Source organism: Entelurus aequoreus, linkage group LG03, assembly GCF_033978785.1.
Source record: "Entelurus aequoreus isolate RoL-2023_Sb linkage group LG03, RoL_Eaeq_v1.1, whole genome shotgun sequence".
NCBI lineage: Eukaryota > Metazoa > Chordata > Actinopteri > Syngnathiformes > Syngnathidae > Entelurus > Entelurus aequoreus.
Window position 1 is genome coordinate 53,839,531 of NC_084733.1, and position 20,375 is coordinate 53,859,905.

Below are 20,375 nucleotides of genomic sequence, written 5' to 3' on the forward strand. Positions count from 1 at the left end.
TTGGACTCTGAGGTGAAGGAAAATTTAAACCCACATGTTCCCCCAACTCTCAGTTGAGTGGAGCATATGTACAGGCAGAGCTTGGGATGGTAGAGTAAAAATAAACAAGAAGAAGGGGGTTGAAGCCGCAGAAGAAACCAAAATCGGCATAATCACATCGTTTTTTTTAGCCATCAGCAAGTTTAACTTTGCACCATAGAACGAGACGGAGACAACTAGAGTGCCACATGTAAAAGCAATCATGGTAGAAAATCACCTGATGATCCCACTTGAACAAGAAATTCCATAAAACACATTGAGCATCCAGCATGAGTTTATAGGTGATAACCTTGCAAATACCTCTACCACGCACCACTTAACTGTGGGAAGACAAGCGTGCCTCAAGGGGGTTGGTGGGGAGGGCTTTAGGTGATGACACAGCCAGTCTCATCACAGGAAAATGAAAACAAATGACCAAAAACTAGAACAGCAGCACAAGGGAAAGTCTCTACAGGCCTGGAAAGCCAGAGTGACGCAGCCTTTCTCTCCCTGAGCCCAAGTTTTGACTCAGAAGAATGTAATGACTGAAGGGGTAAGGGTTTTGCTCAACAGTCAAGGAGAACCAGACACAGTGAAACAACCTTTACCTGGCTCCTCTAAATCCAACGCAACAGTGTTGACTGAATCCATCCATTTATAGAACTGAATAAGTATTACAAATAGTGAATTGGGAGAGAAAGTCCAACAAAGTTGCAAATAGTGGATGAATCAGCCACTTTATTATGTACAACATACCTATTTTATGAAATCCAATATATGAATAGGTCCCAATTATCCCATTTACAAAGATAACAATGCTCAATTATGAGTGACACTCTCTGACATACAGTAGGTTTATTGAAGCTGTTGTTTGTGGCATTTGTAACTAAATAATAATAATTGTGTGTTGTGCTCACCATCTGAATTCCCGTTGAAAAGAGATTGGTGGGTTTGACCGCATGTTTCTGCTGCTCTATCTCTGTCTCCAACTGGGAAACACGGGCCTTGTGTTTAGCAAGCAAGATGGAGGCAGGGACCTGAGACTGCTCCTGAGGAAACAAAAAGAAAGGTGTTGTATCAATGCAGCTATTTAGGGTGACGTGCCGAGAAGCCATTAGTTTGCCAGCTTGTTGTAACTTTTTTAAAGTCAAATAAACACAATTTTGATGATGCTGGGGACACATCAAGGTCAATGCACCGCCTTTTACTCCATTCAATGCAAGGAGAACACTTCAGTGCTGGGTCATCAACTACGTTTGTCCTAGGGCCACGAAATTTACGGATGTGGCCCGCCGACTACCAGTCGCTGACCCATGTTTTAGTCTGTCCAGTGGGGTGCTGCCAAGTACAGATTTCTAAGGACACAAACTTGGGACATGTTGTTCACTGATGATGCAGAACATTTATGACGGCTTGGGCACCAACAGTAGATCAAGTATTTTTTACGTTTACTGCAAATTAAAATCTGATTTATTGGCTTTTAGTAGTGACATGTTTCGGTCTGAATTGTTTATTAGCTTCCATCAAGGAGGTTCTGTTCTCAATGATGTGGTCAGATGGAACTGGGTTGGACATAATTGATGGGTATTTTTTTTAAGATGTTCTTATTAAAAGATGCTGTATGTCACTGTTTCAAGCACTAACAGCTCGCATATGTTACCAATTGTGATTTAAGAGAACAGACTTAACAAATAAATGTCTATGTTTGTCACAGTTAGAAGTTAATCTTTGTAAAACCCTTCCACACAGCCCAAAATAAAAAGTTGTCTTTGATTGGTTTTTATGGTTGTCAGTCACGGCTGTCTGATACACACACGCATGCCCACGGCGCGTGCCCACCCACAGAATACATTTTCAAGAACACTGTATTTATGTGACTGTGTGTTTGAATTTTGTGACCTGACTTTTTTTACATCAAATTATGCTGACAATTTCATTGAAATAAAATTCAGTGTTTTAAAATTCTGTGCATAAAAACTCAGTGTAAAAAAGAATTCAGTGTATAAAAATTCAGTATAAAAAAAATTCAGTGTAAAAAAATTCTGTTTAAAAAGAGTCAGTGTATTAAAGTTCAGAGTCGAAAAATGTGCTTCTTCAAAAAGCAAGAGTCACTTCCGGTAAGTTAAGACTGAAGCAATCAACCTTTCTCAGAACCAGCCAATGAGGTGTCAAGTTTGCAGTCATTAGACATGGGTCTTGCTAAACAGCATAAAAAAGCAGTTAACTAGGCTACCTTGGCATAATACAATATAATAAACATTTAAATGCAGCCTGCTGTATATTTTCAAACTATAGAAATGATTCCAGTGGTTACAATATGCATTTTTGAGTGACCTAAGAAAGTCTCCTTCATGCAGACCGGGCATAAACAGAGTGGCACAGAGTGGGCGTGGCTTGTATACGGCGCAGTGATTGTCAGACAGAGGCAGATTTCTACAGCAAAGTTCTGCAAAACAGTAACATATGGAATTTGTAGAGGTTTTTTACAATTTGCGTTTATGTTTCGCCGTGTTTTTTACATCTTTGTTCTTGCTTGATTATAAAACATGTCAATCGAGGAGGTGGTCTGCAGTAGAGGAACAACGTTCATATATTCTTATACCTCAGTAATTTACACTTTCTGTATTGTTCATAGTTAATATTGTAAATCCCGCATTCTATATTTGTATGTACATTCTGACTCATATAATTCAGTAAAAAAAACTAAAGTTTATTCCGTTTTTGAGATGGTCTGTTTAGTTTTAGTTTTTTTACTGAAAAAGACACTCAGAATGTGGGACTTACAATAATAACTATGAACAATAAAACACTGAAAATTTAAAATATATGAACTTTGCTCCTCTACTTCCCAGACCACCTCCTTGATCAATATATTTTATAATCGAGAAAGAGCAACAAAGATGCAACAAACACTGCGAAAAATAAAGGCAAAAGGATAAAAACATCCACTTAATTGATTTCTCACTGTTCTGCAGACCTTTGTTGTAGAAATCTGTCTCCGTCTGACACTTGCGTTTGCGAGGTCTCAGGCATGTCGCTGCCCCGCCCACTCGGCCCTGTCCCTTGTCTGCATGAAGCAGCACTTTCTATGGTTACCGTAGTGTTTGGTTAATCTCTTAATGACCAAACTTTGTCTTGTGAATAACAAGGTTACGCTCAAACATATATTCCTCCCTCCATGAATGCATCCAAACATCTATAAATACACTGTCTTTTTTGTCACGTTTACCTGAACATCTTTAGCCAGCACCATTTGCAGGTCACATTGTGTAACATAGTCAGTTTAACTGTATTATCTGCACTCAAAAGTGCAGAATTCTAACCTTTGGAATCCATCCATCCATCCATCCATTTTCTACCGCTTATTCCCTTCGGGGTCGCGGGGGGCGCTGGAGCCTATCTCAGCTGCATTCGGGCGGAATCATTTTTATAATTTGAAAACATCAAGACGGCCGCATTGAAGTGTTTATTATGTTGTATTATGCCAAGGTAACCCAGTTAACTGACTTTTTTAATGCTGTTTTGCAAGACCTGTGTCACGTGACTTCAAACTTGACACCTCAATTGCTTCAGCCTTATTTTACCGGAAGTGAGTCTTGATTCTTGAAGCAGCAAATGTTTTTAAACTGAATGTTTTATACACTAAATTTTTTATACACTGAATTTTAAAACACAGATTTTTTTTCAACAAAATTGTCATCACATCCGGATGTAAAAAAAATTAAGTTTACAAAATTCAAACGCAAAAAATTATGTTACAAAAATTCTGTGTCAAAATTTTTTTTCCGTATTAAAGACACAAATTAACCTCCATAGGCACTAATATACAGTTACATTTAATCAACTGATCACGACTCTTTATAATGCAAGCGTCTTGAAACATCTACTTTGGCTAACCTCACATACAGCAGCTTTTAATTGTGATATGAAAACAGTCCAAATTTAGAAGAAAATCCTGCAGTTCGCAACCATAGTGAATTAATTATTTACTTTTTTTTCACTCCGACTCAAAAATACAATTTCCTGTCTAATCCAATTTGATCTGAAGAAATGCAAACTATACTGTCAAACACAGTTTTGTCTAGATCTGATCCATATGGCTTTCATTTAAATTAAATGTAAATGTAAACATGTTCAGATCGCTTATATCTCGAGAGATCGTGAGATCAGTTTGACATTTGTTGTAGTTTTGTGGGAACTTATCCCATTTGGTTTCCTTGGATGAAATGGGAAGATTACTACCTTTCAGCTTTTCAGATCTAAAAGCCTGGCGTGTAACTAGCGTATGCGACGCCGTCTTGTCCCCAACCCCTGCGTAGCTTCCCGCAAGTCTTACGTGCACCTTCCAAAAATCCTAGGTTCACTTCGCTGCCGATGCAGTGTGCATAGCTGTGATTGGTTAGTTTTTGCCTAGGAGTGTCCCTGAACACAAGCGAGAAGGCTCTGTGCTTGAAATGCACAAATTATTGTATGAAATAAAACAAAAGTGATTAAACATTTGCAAGAAAACTGATTCTGTGTACTAGGGCTGCGAATCTTTGGGTGTCCCACGATTTGATTCAATATTGATTCTTGGGGTCACAATTCGATTATAAATCGATTTTTTCCATTAAACTCGATTCTCGATTCAAAAACCATATTTTTCTGATTCAAAACAATTTTCTATTAATTCAATACGTAGGTTTTCAGCAAGATCTACCCCTGTCTGCTGACATGCAAGCAGAGTAGTAGATTTTTGTAAAAAGCTTTTATAATTGTAAAGGACAATGTTTTATCAACTGATTGCAATAATGTAAACACACAAATGTAAATCCAAGACAACAATATGTTGTCTGATATATTCATGCTTGCACAAATTTTAACTAGAACAAAACGTTTTAACGTCTGACTGAATTTGACACTCAGTTACCACTCACTCAGTTACCAGAACAATAAATTCCAGTAATACAACTCCTGTGACTGTAACATCAACAGAATACAATTGGTAGGCTCGGCAAGCTGCCAGTCTGTACCAGAACTTGCCCAAACATTACAATAAATTATTCAAAAATACTGTAACTGTTCATTATGAACTACTTCTTTGTGTAAAACAACAAAATAAATTATTCATACATCAAATGAGCTTAGGCTAGCTGCCTTTATATTTCTGAGAACATGCCACTTCCAAAAATAAAATTACACAAATACTAGTTAGTTATGTCTTTTTTTTCTTAACAAAACACAAAAGCAGTAATAAAATGTCTGCTAGCTCCTCTGCTAGCTTTAGTCACAGCTTCCCACACTTTTAGCATTGTCTCTCTGTAAAGTGAAGGTACAACATTGTCTGTAAAAACCATAGCGTGATGGGATGTCATACCCTGGCTCAATAGTTTTGATCATGAACCTGAAGCCTTCTCTCTCCACTGCGCTGTACGGTCGCAGGTCTTTTGCAATGAAACAAGCGATGGATCTGGTTATCTTCTTAGCCCGTTCAGAACTGGGTGGTCATTTTGTAAACTGGTGAAGTGTGCGTTGATTAGCTGCCGGTGTTGTTAGTGGATGATCCTTTTCCTCTGATAACTCTGTCCAAGTCAGCGCGGGGATTTGAAGTATTCCCAAAATACTTAACTTTAGCGTTGCAAAGTCTGCAAATTGCATGAGTCCTTTCTTGCCACGGTAAAATCCAAAGTGTCTCCAAACGTTTGCTTTCAAAGTCCGCGGAAGCGGTTGTATTTCTTCTTTAGGCTGCTCTGTGTCTTTTTCTTCTACCTGCATTTTAGCGGCAACACAACAGCACTACACTCCCCTTTGTAGCTAGCCACGCTGCTTATTGCGCAATACCTACGGTAGCCCAGAAGGCACATACACGTTGCCGGGAGCGGGGGAAGAAAATCGATTTTTGAAAAATGAGAATTGATACTGAATCGTACAACGTGAGAATGGCGATTTGAATTCGAATCGATTTTTTCCCACACCCCTACTGTGTACTTATAATCTTGGTGCGCTCTAAAAAATAATTACTGAATGTGTAGTTTCTTCTTAGTCCAGAAGAAGTCACAAAGCATACGACACCTTTTTTAATCTTTTATTGCCAATCTTGTGCTAGCAGGTTCAATTCCAACACATATTCTTTCTTGTGCACACACGTCTTTTACTCTCACACCCAACACTTCTCATTATCCGTCAATAATCTTTCAGGCACGGTATATATAATGGAACATGTGAACTCTGAACATGACCATACAGATTAACACCAGCATGTCGTTAACTTACAAAAGTTACTTTACAGTTGTGTCTATTCACATTACATGATAGCTCTCTCTTGTCCCATGTCCCAAACGGTCAAATGGTGTTGCAAATAATAGCATTCTCTGCCGCGAGTTGTTCAGAAGTTGCACAGTCCTTTTTACGAAGGCATTTTCCTCTAGTTTATGAGTAAAACGTAAATTAAAAGTGAACTGTGATTAGTTGCAGTGTAGACAAAGATGTCCATGTTGTGGTTGTCATCAGCTGCAGTTGCTCCTTCTGAAGACACTGCCCCTTAGTGTTTTGGAAAATAATTACAAGTCTGGCGCCACCCCCAATGGAAGAACTATAAATCAAACAAGACGCCGTCAGAGGGGGCGCAAGCTACTTCACGCGAGAGTATATTCTCACCTTTAGATTCTGCGTTCTAATTTCTAGACAAATGGGGACAATTTTTCAGGCGGTGCATTTACAAACCTAGAATGAAACATTGATGTACCTTTACATTATTGACTTTATGACCTTATGGCTGCACAATTAATCAAATTTTAATCATGATCACGATTTTGGCCGCTACGACTAAATGAGGGTGATCGTCTGCGATCTTAACATTTAAAATGCAGGCTTCGCTGCATATCAATTCAAGCACTTTCACAACCAACAGTCTGGCGACCGAAAGACAATGGAATTATGTGAGAGTGTGTAAGAGGGAGCAAGAGGGTGACTGACACGTGATTAGCTGGTCGCCTGTAGCTCCCAAAAATATTAGGAAAAATAAATGCAATAATACATTGGTGCCCTTCTCTACCGTAGAGTAACCCATATTTTAACCCAGCAAAACGGCGACACGCCTCGCCATTCTCTAGGCATCCTTCCGCTCGTTCCCGCAAACCCAGAAATGCTCCCGCGCACATAAACCAACAAACTACACGGCAAAGCTGTGTTGGTGTGCACATCCAAACAAATTACCGTAATTTCCGGACTATAAGCCGCTACTTTTTCCCCTCGTTCTGGTCCCTGCGGCTTATACAAGGGTGCGGCTTATATACGGCCTGTTCTTCTCCGACACCGACGAAGAGGATTTCTGTGGTTTTAGTACGCAGGAAGAAGACGATGACACAATGATTAAAGACTGACTTTTCATATACCGGTAGGCTGGTTATTTTGGTAACGTACAGGCGAGCACTTTGTATTACTTTGCAGCGTTGTATTATTTGTACTCTGCACGAATGCTGCTCGCCATGTCAAAGATGTGAAAGTTTGATTGAATGATTGAAAGATTTATAGTTAATAAATGGGACGCTTTGTGTTCCCAAACAGTCATCTCTGTCCCGACAATCCCCTCCGTGGTAGCAGGAACCCCTATATACTACGCTAATTACACATCAAAACCCTGCGGCTTATACAAGGGTGCGGCTTATATATGGAGCAATCTGTATTTTCCCCTAAATTCAGCTGGTGCGGCTTATAGTCAGGTGCGGCTTATAGTCCAGAAATTACGGTACCGAGTTGCGCCGACAAGTTAAGCATTAAAAACACTTTCATTCTTTCCTTAACCGCCATTGTTTGTCCGCAACGTGACGCTAATATCTAAATAGAGTTATGGTTGCTAACAAAGCGGGCCAACCGCCACCAGCTCAAAGCCCCGACGAACAGCTCCAAAAGCGAAGGTGCCCAAAGCACAGACAACCGTAACATCAACCGTGCACCAAGGGACCCCAAATCTATTCACATCTTAAAGATGCACATAAGCAATGGATGTAATAGCGTTTTAATTGGCAAATACATATGTTCTATATATACACTGTGAGCACGACAATGTGTTCCTATAGTATCTGCTTTTTGTGCATAATGTTATTTTTTCACTAATGTTTGCACTTCATGATCGCACTCTGCAATGGCATATATATTTTTACTTAGCCCTTTGTCTTTTGCCCTTATTATTTTATAACTGATTATTATTTTAAGTTTCATTTGGAAATGAAAGCCCTGTTCACATACTGTTTGTTTAAAATAGAAAGGGCAATAAAAAAATGTTTTACATAAAGTAAATAATTGTGATTAATAATTGTGATTATTATTTTGTCCATAATCGTGCAGCACTACTTGTGAGCATGTCACACAATGGCTTCTTTTCATTCTTATTTTTTTAAGTTAGAGCACAATATTCAACAGGTTGCAGCCTGTTAGCCACAAGTCAAGGAATGACCAACAAGTAATCTCTCAGTGTGTTAGAGCCCTGGGATGTACAGATGTCAGGACCCAGGAGGGTTCCCCTCGGGGGCTCAGGGCTGATCTCATCTGCCTACAGTGGACAGGCCCTGTGCCTTAAACAAACAAACACACAGCTTAACCTACTATCTGTGATGGTTCTAGAACAGGCCGCTCTGCAGGAACAATCACTTCCAAAGCCAGCAGCTCAACACAATGGAGCCAAGGGGCTTTGGAATCACAGAATGAAAACAATGCACCCAGCAGCACAATGACTGGTAATAAGCTCTTAATGATCAGCTATTAACCCCCAGGCTGTGTGTTTGCGTCAGCAATGGAACATACTGTATATCATAAAGCGCAGCTCATTGCGAATCATATTTGCACAACAAAACATACATGGCATTCTGTTGATGTGTTTCTTGTGCGACACATCTGTATCTCACCAGTTCATCCAGCAGAGCCTGCTTGTTCTTCTTTTTGGCCAGAAGCTGCCTCTGCTCCTCCTGCAGCACATCCAGTCTCCGCTGTTCACTGCCCTGCTGCTCCAATAGTAGCAGCTCCTCTAGTTCCTCCTGCTCTCGAGTCTGAAGAAATTTAGTTAGATGGCTTCCATTACAATTAATCACAAATTACACTTGCAATTGTTGCCATTTGTAGGAAATAGCCTTCTTTCTTCAGGTACTGTACACTGATACAAGATCTTTATCAAAAAATGAAAATATAAATATGATATTGCTCAGTATTACAAAAGTATTAATTATGCCAGAGCCAATAACACACTTTTCCTGGATGATATATTGTCCAGCAAATTACTGCTGATAAATTATTTTATTGTCAGCAATATTTTGAGACCAAATTAAGCACTAATGTAATCATATTATATAATAATAACATTCATTAATTTTCTACCGCTTGTCCCGTTGGAGTCGTGGGGGTTGCTGGAGCCTATCCCAGCTGGATTCGGGCGGAAGGCGGTGTACACCCGGGACAAGTCGCCACCTCATTGCAGGGCCATATAATAATAACAATAATAATAAAAGATTAATAATTGTTTTACCATTGTAATTGGAAGGTCAATACATTTTAATTATCATAAATAGATGAAAATACAAAAATAAAATTTGATTAAAAATCAATTATTAACATTAAATCAACATTTATTCTAAATCCCTGTAAATAAATATTTAACATCTTGAGGTGCAGTTTTTTCCCCATTTGGAAAAACTGGGTCAAGTGTTTTTTTTTTATTTTGTTGCTATCGCTTTATAACAAAATCAGCATACTTGCTCGTTTGTCCGTGTTGATGCACTGATCTTGCTCATTTATTTTTGAAGCCAAAATATTCCTACACTGGCTTTGCAACAATCTTTTTTCCTTTTAATTTTTGTTAAATCACAGTGCTTCACACTCGTTGGCCACAGCTAGAGAGACTCTCTGTTCATGCATTCTGTGTGTGCAAGCTAGCTTTCCCGCGCCTCCGTCCACTGAAACAAAAATTGTGGATGACTGAGAAGAGTATTCACTTTGTTCATTAAATTCTGCTACTGAATAAATGAGCTCAGTTACTAGGAGCCATGCACTGAGTCAACACTTTAACACCATGTTTGAAAGTGAGCGATGGAGAAAACAAACCCACACGGAAATAGCAAACGGCAAAGATATTGAGGTCATTTTAAATGATTGATTAACTGATTTATACTAGGCCCAGGCCTAGTATTAATTTAACAATACAATACAACTGCGCTGCACCAGACTCAGAGGTGGTTTTGTCAACTAATTAAGCTACACGAGAGGCAGAAAATACTAATAACATACACATTTATGATTTTTCTACAACACTGCAAAATATAACCACAACAATAATCATTCTGCTGAAGCAATGTCATCTTTTCAAAAGCAGCTTTTCAGTTAACATCGACATAATGTTTTCAAATACTGTAGGTCGAAACAATGTCGCTGATGAGTGTCAATCCAACCAAATAATACAGTATGATCCAACGACCTAAATCTCAATAATAATAATAAATGCAGTCATTACGTACAAGCTTAACTTTATTCTTCTGGATAAGATCTCTGTTCTCCCGCTGGTACTGCTCCATCCTCAGCTTGGTGTTCTCCACTTCGATGTTGTTTGTAAGGTTAAACACTACACAGACAGGAGACACAAGTCACCATTACACCACTTTACTCTATACATCACAGCTATCTAAAATTATGCAGTCTAGCAGCCATCACTGTTAATTTAAACTAAGATCCAGAGAAAACAATTGTGCCTTAAAGTGGCATTCAATGGTGGTCCTAAATAATGTTTAAATGTACACACAAACTCCGCAAAGCCTCACTCAGACCAAAAGACCCTTAAAGGCCTACTGAAACCCACTACTACCGACCACGCAGTCTGTTTATATATCAATGATGAAATCTTAACATTGCAACACATGCCAATACGGCCGGGTTAGATTAGTAAAGTGCAATTTTAAATTTCCCGCAAAATATTCTGCTGGAAACGTCTCGGTATGATGACGTTTGCGCGTGACGTCACGGATTGTGCGTACATATTGGGACAGCATTGTGGCCAGCTATTAAGTCGTCTGTTTTCATCGCAAAATTCCACAGTATTCTGGACATCTGTGTTGGTGATTCTTTTGCAATTTGTTTAATGAACAATAAAGACTGCAAAGAAGAAAGCTGTAGGTGGGATCGGTGTATTAGCGGCTGGCTACAGCAACACAACCAGGAGGACTTTGAGTTGGATAGCAGACGCGCTACCGTGAGTACAGCTTTCCAAACATTTGATCGCTTGCCCGTACGTGCGTGCCGCTATGTGCATGTCACGTACGTAACTTTGGGGAAATATATGTGCTGTATGAACTTTACGGAGGTGAACGGTACTTTGGGCTGTGGGATTGAGTGTGTTGTGCGGGTGTTTGATTTGTATTGGTGGGTTATATGGACGGGAGGGGGGAGGTGTTTGTTATGCAGATTAATTTGTGGCATATAAGCCTGGTTGTGTTGTGGCTAATACAGTATATATATGTCTTGTGTTTATTTACTGTTTTAGTCATTCCCAGCTGAATATCAGGTCCCACCCGCCTCTCACAGCATCTTCCCTATCTGAATCGCTTCCACCGCCCTCTAATTCTTCACTCTCACTTTCCTCATTCACGAATCTTTCATCCTCGCTCAAATTAATGGGGTAATCGTCGCTTTCTCGGTCCTAATCGCTCTCGCTGCTGCTGGCCATGATTGTAAACAATGTGCAGATGTGAGGCGCTCCACAACCTGTGACGTCACGCTACTTCCGGTACAGGCAAGGCTTTTTTATCAGCGACCAAAAGTTGCGAACTTTATCGTCGACGTTCTCTACTAAATCCTTTCAGCAAAAATATGGCAATATCGCAAAATGATCAAGTATGACACATATAATGGACCTGCTATCCCCGTTTAAATAAGAACATTTCATTTCAGTAGGCCTTTAAAAGCTACCTCATCCGCTGGGCTAAAAGGTTATGGGATGTTGGCATTAATGATGTGTTAGCATTGGCAGCTCTACCCAGTGATCTATGACCCGAGCTGGCACACACTAATGCCTGTTAAACATCTCTCCATGCAGCTGGGGAGAAATCATTATGGCGGCTGGAAACATCCTTTTAGCAGAGTTGTACAGTGAGAATTTGGCCAGTCAGAGCTAGTACCAATGTCTTCTACTTGCTCCAAGTAGTCGTTATATTCTCTCAGGCTGGGGAAATCAAGATCTCTCTTGTTGTATCTGCAGACAGAGAAAAGTACCATGTGCTAGCATTAATATCCTCCATTAAATCAACCAATTTTTAATAGCATGTCTGCCTTCTGCCTAATAGACACACATTAGACATCAATTAAGGGGCTATTAAAGGACAGATGTGATGGAAAAAAAGAAAGAAAGGTAGGGAGGGGCAGCCAAGTAAAAACCTGGCAGGGAAAGAGCCTTCCCGCTTGAGAAACCCCCCCCCGGGGAGACTCATTGTCTACGAAACAAACAAGGTAATGAGGAAGACAAAGGTGGTTTAAGAAGTGGGAGGAGGCACAAGATGACACATAAACATTGTTCAGCCACACCCCTAAGTCCCCCTCCTGCTTGCCCTCACTTACATCTTTAGCACCTTCTTGCGGATCTCCACTTCCTTGTCGACAGTGGGGTCCTCGAAGAGCTGCACGCGGAAGTTGCTCTTTCTTAGGGGAGTCTCGCACTGCACACAGTTGCCTGAGCCGCGGACGAACAGCATCTCTACGCAGTTCTCACATCTGCAAGAGAAAACAAAACATTTTTCTTCCCGTTTTTGTAAGCACTTTTACATTAGTTTTTTTCCAAGTCCTAACACCAAAGGGTCATACTATAATTGTTTCCCTACATTTAAAACGCATCCTTGTGGTCTGCATGAGAAACAAAAACAAACACAATTTTGCATGGATTTTGTTTTACAGACCATCTCAAAGCTGATTTCTGACTGTCTCTTCAGAATGCACTGTTTCGTGGGTGTTCTTAATTACATGCCGAAGCCCTCCAACAGGCCAAGCCCTCTTCGACTGCGTTTCCACCCCGTCAACCATGTTGCAGTTTTTTAATGCTTCCATATCGAGCCTATTGACAGCTATGAGTTAGAACTATACACCACTTTTTTATTAAAAATGGCAACAGGTGAGGACTTTAGCATGCACGTGCATGTACGAGTCAGTCTGCCCCACAACAAAAGGACAGACAAAAAGAAAGAACTTATTGACAACTCAGGTTGTCCCGATACCAATATTTTGGTACCGGTTCCAAAATGTATCTCGATACTTTTCAAAATAAAGGGGCCCACAAATAAAATTCATTAGTGGCTTTATTTTAACAGAAAACACTTATTCTTCTATTGTTCGGATATTCTACATCAGTTTTGGGTGATACTTCAAGTAGTTACAGGATCATACATTGGTCATAATTAAAGTCCTCCTGTGTCCAGAGATTAGAGTTTAAGAAAAAAATGAAAAAATGTGTTGTGATAATAAAAAATATCAATGTAACAATTGTAGTATCGACTAGATATGGCATTTGTACTTGGTATCAGTACTTGTATGGATCCATTGTTTTGTTTACATTCAGGAGCGCTAGCTTGTTGTAAGCGATTAGCTATTGTATCCTCTAACGGAGTGTAGTGAAGCATGTTTAGTCATTCCTCGTTCTGCCGGAATAATACTTGTAAGAAACAGTTATTTTGTCTCCATGGAGGTGAGGATTAGTGATTTAGAAGTAGCTAAAACACTACGGAGTGATGTTAGCTGCTAACTAGCTTCTTGCTAGCTATGTCTTAAAGCGGCGCTTCAGTATTTATAGCCCCACATACTTTATTTTTAGTTTTTAAGCCAAAATACCTCCATTCTCCTACTCCTGTCTTCACACTGTTTCTGCTTGCAAATAGTGTGTGTGTGCGTGTTGATTAACATGCGCTGCAGTTCGTATACCAGCAATGTCACCACGGCACGCCTCATGTCAATGAAAAAAACTAAACTATTTTTTAACCGCAGTATTTTTTTATTTATTAGTACTGCGGTACTTTAGTAGTACCGGTATACTGTACAACCCTAACAAGAACTTTGGTCTACAACTGGATAAAAATGGCAGACTCACGCAGAACTCTTCAGGTAAACCTCTACTATATATGGAGATATCCGCTGGCATTACTAAAGCAAAATACATCGCTAACGTCTGAAATTCCAAACAGCTGGTTTGGAGAAATTTTGGAAGACGGCAAGATTTCTTTTATAAATATCTCCGCTGTGCCTCCGTGGTTTGATTTTAAAATTTTCAGAATTTATTGGGATTTCAAATACACAAAAACAGGTACAACAGGTAAGAAAAGTTGGTTTTGTACAATAGGACACCTTTACAGCTGTGTTGAATTACATGCGGTTAAGAATATAAACAAACTTTAATAGTATCAATTAAATTTGATCAGATTAAAAGTGAACTTTGGCTTTGAATTACATTCTCTACATTTTTTGGTAAAATGGAGTGATGTGTGATATGATACTGAAATATCGATACCGCCGATACCAGATCTTTTTGCTTTGATATCGACTCACAAATTAAAATATCGATACTTTTGATACATTAATTCAGGGGTGTCCAAATTTTTTCCACCAAGGGCCGCATACTGAAAAGTTAAAGAATATGGGGGCCATATTGATTCACTAAACTTTGTTTAAATTTTGAGATATGTTACAATTTGAAATACATAACTTTTTAAATTTCAGCAGACATAGTAGGTATACTTGCACAAAGTATCGGTATGGATCGGTATCGCCGATACCAGTCTGAATTTTACTCGGTATCGGATTGGGATGAAAATCAGTGGTATTGCACGTCACGAGTAAAATGGTTAGACATGTACAATTAGATGCAAAAATACTCCACTGTTGCCATTTCTAATAAAAAGTAGTGTATAGTTCTAACTTGTGATATTTGTCAGGAAAACTACAACATGGCTGACTACAGGGGCCGAGGTGTGGAAAATATTTTTTTGCGTTTTCAAAAGACAGTCTGAAAGTGGCAAAATGTATGGGAAATTTGGACCAATATTATGGAGACAAGGCAATGTTTTAGATAATCATAAAAATCTTAATGAGGGGTGTCGTATCAATCCATTCATTACTATGGCTTAAAACGCTGTGTGGATATTATTCTCTCTCTCCTTATTTATTAATCTTCTTGCTAATTTCTTCTTCTTTTACTCTCTGCTGTGTTGAAAGCCTATTCTTTTGTTGTTTCACTACTTCATATTCAAGCATGCTAAAATTTTAGAACTGTTTGCATTACTTTATTAAACATACTAAAATAATCTATATTTGGAGGTTTGTCTATCGATTCAGAATTGTCCACGTTCCAATCATGATGCATTTAAGAATTGGGGTTGTAGGAGTGCTGCCGGCACCAGGGAGCTGTGGTTCACGGAGGCATACATGAATTCTAACATGTTCTGTGACATTGCAAGACACATCATGACCCCTTTCCTTAGGAAATGTTTAAATAATCGTTTTTAAAAAGACATTTTTCAAGCCATCTCTGCGCTTATTCACTGTGTATACTGTTTTTCAGGTCCGGCACACTGCTTAAGTTAGCAAGCTAGCTTGCTAACTTAATGTTTCTGCATGAAAGAGAAAAAAATACAGTCACTTTTGTCTTCACTCAGGGCAAATGATTGGGCTTCACATTCTAAAATTTCCCTGCTACAGAGTAACACCAACTTCTCAGAGGTGTTTGTCTAGATCGGGGGTCGGCAACCCGCAGCTCTAGTGCCGCCCTAGTGGTTCCTTGGAGTTTTTTCAAAATTCTATAAATATGGAAAAATCTGAGGGAAAAAATATATTTTTTGTTTCAATATGGTTTCTGCAGGAGGACAAACATGACACAAAGTTTCCTAATTGTTAGAAATCCCACTGATTATATTAAACATGCTTCACTGAGGAGAGTATTTGGCGAGCTGTGTTTTGTCCTACTATCATCTCAGGGTATTCAATTGATCGCGACTGGACTGTTTGTCTTAGACAGGGTCTCTGCAGGTTTCAACATGTCAAATGTAAGACTTTTTAAGACTCTTTTAAGACCATCTTGAAAATAATTTAAGACCATTTCACATCCATATGGACAAAAAATACAACGACAAAGTAAAATCAGAGGTCCAGGATGAATTGTAAGTGCGTATATGAATTCATTCACTGCTCTTTCACATAGGAAAACAAAATGGTTAAACTAACTGAATACACCAGGAGCTTCTCTAGTGTAAACTAATTGAAAAAAGTAATAGTAAACATCGTAACAGCCAATTGTCAGATTTGCCATAGAAGTGTTTTCTTGCAAAAGGTGCAGTGTGCTTCATATCAAGTATTTTAACGTAACATCAACATCAGCAATAGCAGAGAAAAGCACAACAATATACCGGTTTTGTCCATAGAGGATTGTAGTTGATCCATGAATTGGCACGCTTTGTTAAAAAGAGTAATGACTGTAAATCTGGAATCAGAATCGATTCTGAATTGAATCGACCCTAAGAATTGGAATCAAATCAATTCGTAAGTTCTGGTAAGATTCACATCCCTAATGTCTCCACACATGAACCCATTGCGGTACCTGTGGGGAATCCACAAGGAGAGGGAAGATTGAGGAGTGTAAAATGTCCAACATCCACCAGCTCCACCAGTCATGTAATCAGGAAGATTCCAATAATCGCCTGCTAAACTCTGTTGAATTCCATGCCCAAAATGTATTTGTTCTTGGTGCGTGACGCTGATTAATTACACATTTCATAACAATAAAACAATATTTTTTCATAATTATGTATGTAAATTATTATCGTTCAGCAAGATAAATGATAAAGGGCCAACTGTCTCACCTTGTACTCGAAAGCGGCCTGGATTACGGACACGCCGATTAGGCGACCTCCCACTCTCAAAGACTCACATTAGTTTTACACCCATTATTGTATCATGTCTTATTGTTATTCTTCTTTTAATAATTGTTAATTGTCAGTGTCTTTCTGCCATCTTGCATAGTTATAAAAAAAACAAACAGTGTGGCCTGATATTACGTTGCTTGTTATTTAAATACTGTAAGTGTGAAAATAACAACGATTTTAAGAAAAGGTTGTTAACTCTCTCGTAAATGTACAATGTTTTTAAACTCAATTTCATGAAACAACAATAAAATATGCATGCAAAATATCAATTTCTACCCATTTAAGCCATGCATCCATTTTCTACCGCTTGTCCCCTTCGGGGTCGCGGGGGGTGCTGGAGCCTATCTTAGCTGCTTCGGGCGGAAGGCCACATTTGGAAAAGTGAGAATAACATTCATATATACTTCATGTCTGAAACAGTTTCCCAGGGTAAAAAAAAATGTATAGTGGGGCAGTGTGGTCATGATTACTTTTTCAGGTGGAGTTTTGGCTCCTGATATGCACACAGTAGTCCCTTGATCATTGTCCCATTGGTCATAAAACAAAAATGCACAAAAAACATTTACGTTCACATTGAAGACTTTCAGGTAGAGCCCAGGTTCAAAGTGAAAGATTTACCTCGCACACCGTCATGACACGGCTCCGTGGCGACCAGCAGATCCTACCTAAGGGTGCAACCCTGAGTTTAGCCATCAATCACACCTTTATGCAGGTAGGCGTTTACCCATCAATCACACTCAAGTGAGGAATGGACACTCGGACAATGGCAACGCCTCTAAATCTTCCCTGATGGGGCGGAGGTCTTGGATAAACGTTTGCACAGTACACTGTTTTAATTAACTCTCTGTGGAGCTTTATTTCCACAGGAATTCACCTTCTGTTCCTGGCCGCTTCACACAAAAAACATCTGTTTTTGTGCATTTAATGTTTTCATACTGAAATATACAGTTAGATTCAGACGTATTTTAAACAATGATTTTGCTCTATTGGGTTAAGATTAGGCCACTTACTAGGCAAATAAGAAAATTGCATTTCCATGCCTTAAAACGTCTTGATTTCACACTAAGTTTAGAATCCTTATATGCACTGCCAAGTGCTGTCTTATCAGTTTTTTAATTTTGTCAGCAGCCAAATCATCGTGCACGCCAATGAAGTTAAATTAGCAGCCAGGATTGTCAATGCCATAAAAAGGCCTCTCTCATGTTTGACATAAAATATGGTATGCTTTGGATCAGGAGAGCCACAGTGGCTCTTCAGCCTCCTTGTAGTCTCCTTTTGCAGAGTTTAGATTTTTATCTTCTTTTTAACCAACAGAGTTAAGTTAAAGGTCCAATGATTGTCACACACACACTAGGTGTGGTAAAATGTGTCCTCTGCCTTTGACCCATCCCCATGTTCACCCCCTGGGAGGTGAGGGGAGCAGTGAGCAGCAGCGGTGGCCGCGCTTGGGAATCATTTGGTGTGTGGAATTTCTAAAAAGAGTTCTGTAATTTCCAAAAGTGAGGCCACGAATGTATACAAGCCGAGTCCTGACTAGTGATTGAATGAGTGTGAAGGAGGCAACGAAAAGGGAGGGATAGTAGTGTGCGTGTGTGCAGTGAGAGAGATGTTGGGTTCTTGAGTGTGCAACACTGGCAGTAAGCTAACAATGAATACATTTTAAAAAGGACAATGCTCAGAAGAAAATTCCTATTGGACAGATTATTTTGCCTTCACTGCTAACAATGCAGGCGTAACTGTGTGTTTTATATGTGTAGAGAAATGAGCAAACACAAACAAATGTAAAGGTTGAAAGATATTATCAAAACAAGCACTTTTCATTTCCTGAATAGGAGTGATTTTTTTAAATTACGCCTTCACATGTAACAGTGGTCATCAAGCTTAGTCCAACCTTACACATTAAGGGCTAAAACAGTTACTGTGAACTAAACCTCGACTCCTCAAGACTTTAATTTAAACAGTTAAACCGCATTGAGATAAAAATAAAAAAAACTGTTAGTGACCTGGCCAAAATAACAAAAAGAGTTTCAAACAATTTACAAATACACTAAACAAAAATATAAACCCAACACGTTTGTTTTTGCTCCCATATGTCATGAGTTGACACCAAAGATATGAAAAGTTTACTATAAACACAAAAGACCTATTCCACTCAAATAGTGTTAACAAATCTGTCTAAATCTTGTTAATGAGCATTTCTTTTTTGCCAGGATAATCCATCCCACCTCACAGGTGTGGCATATCAAGATGCTGATGAAACAGTATGATTATTGCACAGGAATGCCTTAGGCTGCCCAAAATAAAAGGCCACTCAGAAATGTGCAATTTTATTACACAGCACAATGCCACAGATGTAACACGTTTTGAGGAAGCATACAGATGGCATGCTGACTGAAGGAATGTCCACCAAAGCTCTTGCCCTTGAATTGCTGTCTCCAAAGGCATTTCAGAGAATTTGGCAGTACATCCAACCAGCCTCACAACCCCAGACCACATGTAACCACATCAGACCCGGACGTCCACATCCAGCAGGTGCACCTCCATGATTGTCTGAGAACAGCCACCCGGACAGCTGCTGTAACAATTGGTTTGCATGACTAAAGAATGTATGCACAAAACTGTGAGAGAATCCCTCTCAGGGAAGCACATCTACATGCTTGTCGTCCTCATCAGGGTCTCGACCTGACTGCAGTTTGTCGTCGTAATCGACTTGTGTGGGCAAAAGTTCACATTCGATGGCGTCTGGCATGTTGGAGTGGTGTTCTCTTCACTGATGAATCCCGGTTTTGACTGTTCAGGGCAGATGTCAGACAGCGTGTGGGAAAGCGGTTTGCTGATGTCAACGTGAATCGAGTGGCCCATGGTGGGGGTGGGGTTATGGTATGGGAAGGCGTATGTTATGGACAACAAACGGAAGTGAATTTTATGATGGCAGTTTGAATGCACAGATACTGTGACGAGATCCTGAGGCCCATTGTTATTCCATTTACCCGAAACCATCACCTCATGTTGCAGCATGACAATGCACGGCCCCATGTTGCAAGGATCTGTACGCAATTCTCGGAAGCTGAAAACATCCCAGTTCTTGCATGGCCAGCATACTCACCGGACATGTCACCCATTGAGCAATGTTTGGGATACTGTGGATCGACGTAGAAAACAGTGTGTCCCAGTTCCTCCCAATATCCAGCAACTTTGCACACCCCCCACCCCCAGACCCTCAATAAAGCAAAACTGTACATTTCAGCGTGGCATTTTATTGTGGGCAGCCTAAGGCACACCTGTGCAATAATCATGCTGTTTAATCAGCATCTTGATATTCCACACCTATGATGTGGGATAGATTATCTTGGCAAAGAAGAAGTTCTCACTAACAGATTTAGACAAATTTGTGAACAATATTTGAGAAGAATAGATATTTTTTGTATGTAGTAAAAGTTTTAGGTC

General features: G+C 39.5%; 1 protein-coding gene across 2 annotated transcripts in view; it reads right to left on the bottom strand.

Moving 5' to 3' along the window:
* Positions 1-20,375, bottom strand: part of mnat1 (MNAT1 component of CDK activating kinase) — a 140,644-nt gene that overhangs the window by 72,596 nt on the left and 47,673 nt on the right. For both annotated transcript variants that reach the window (XM_062042161.1, XM_062042160.1), the window contains exons 2-6: positions 12,589-12,741; positions 12,153-12,226; positions 10,500-10,603; positions 8,901-9,041; positions 936-1,067 (exon numbers count right to left, since the gene is read on the bottom strand). In XM_062042161.1, coding sequence (XP_061898145.1) covers positions 936-1,067; positions 8,901-9,041; positions 10,500-10,603; positions 12,153-12,226; positions 12,589-12,741 — 604 coding nt within the window. The remainder of the gene's footprint in view (positions 1-935; positions 1,068-8,900; positions 9,042-10,499; positions 10,604-12,152; positions 12,227-12,588; positions 12,742-20,375) is intronic.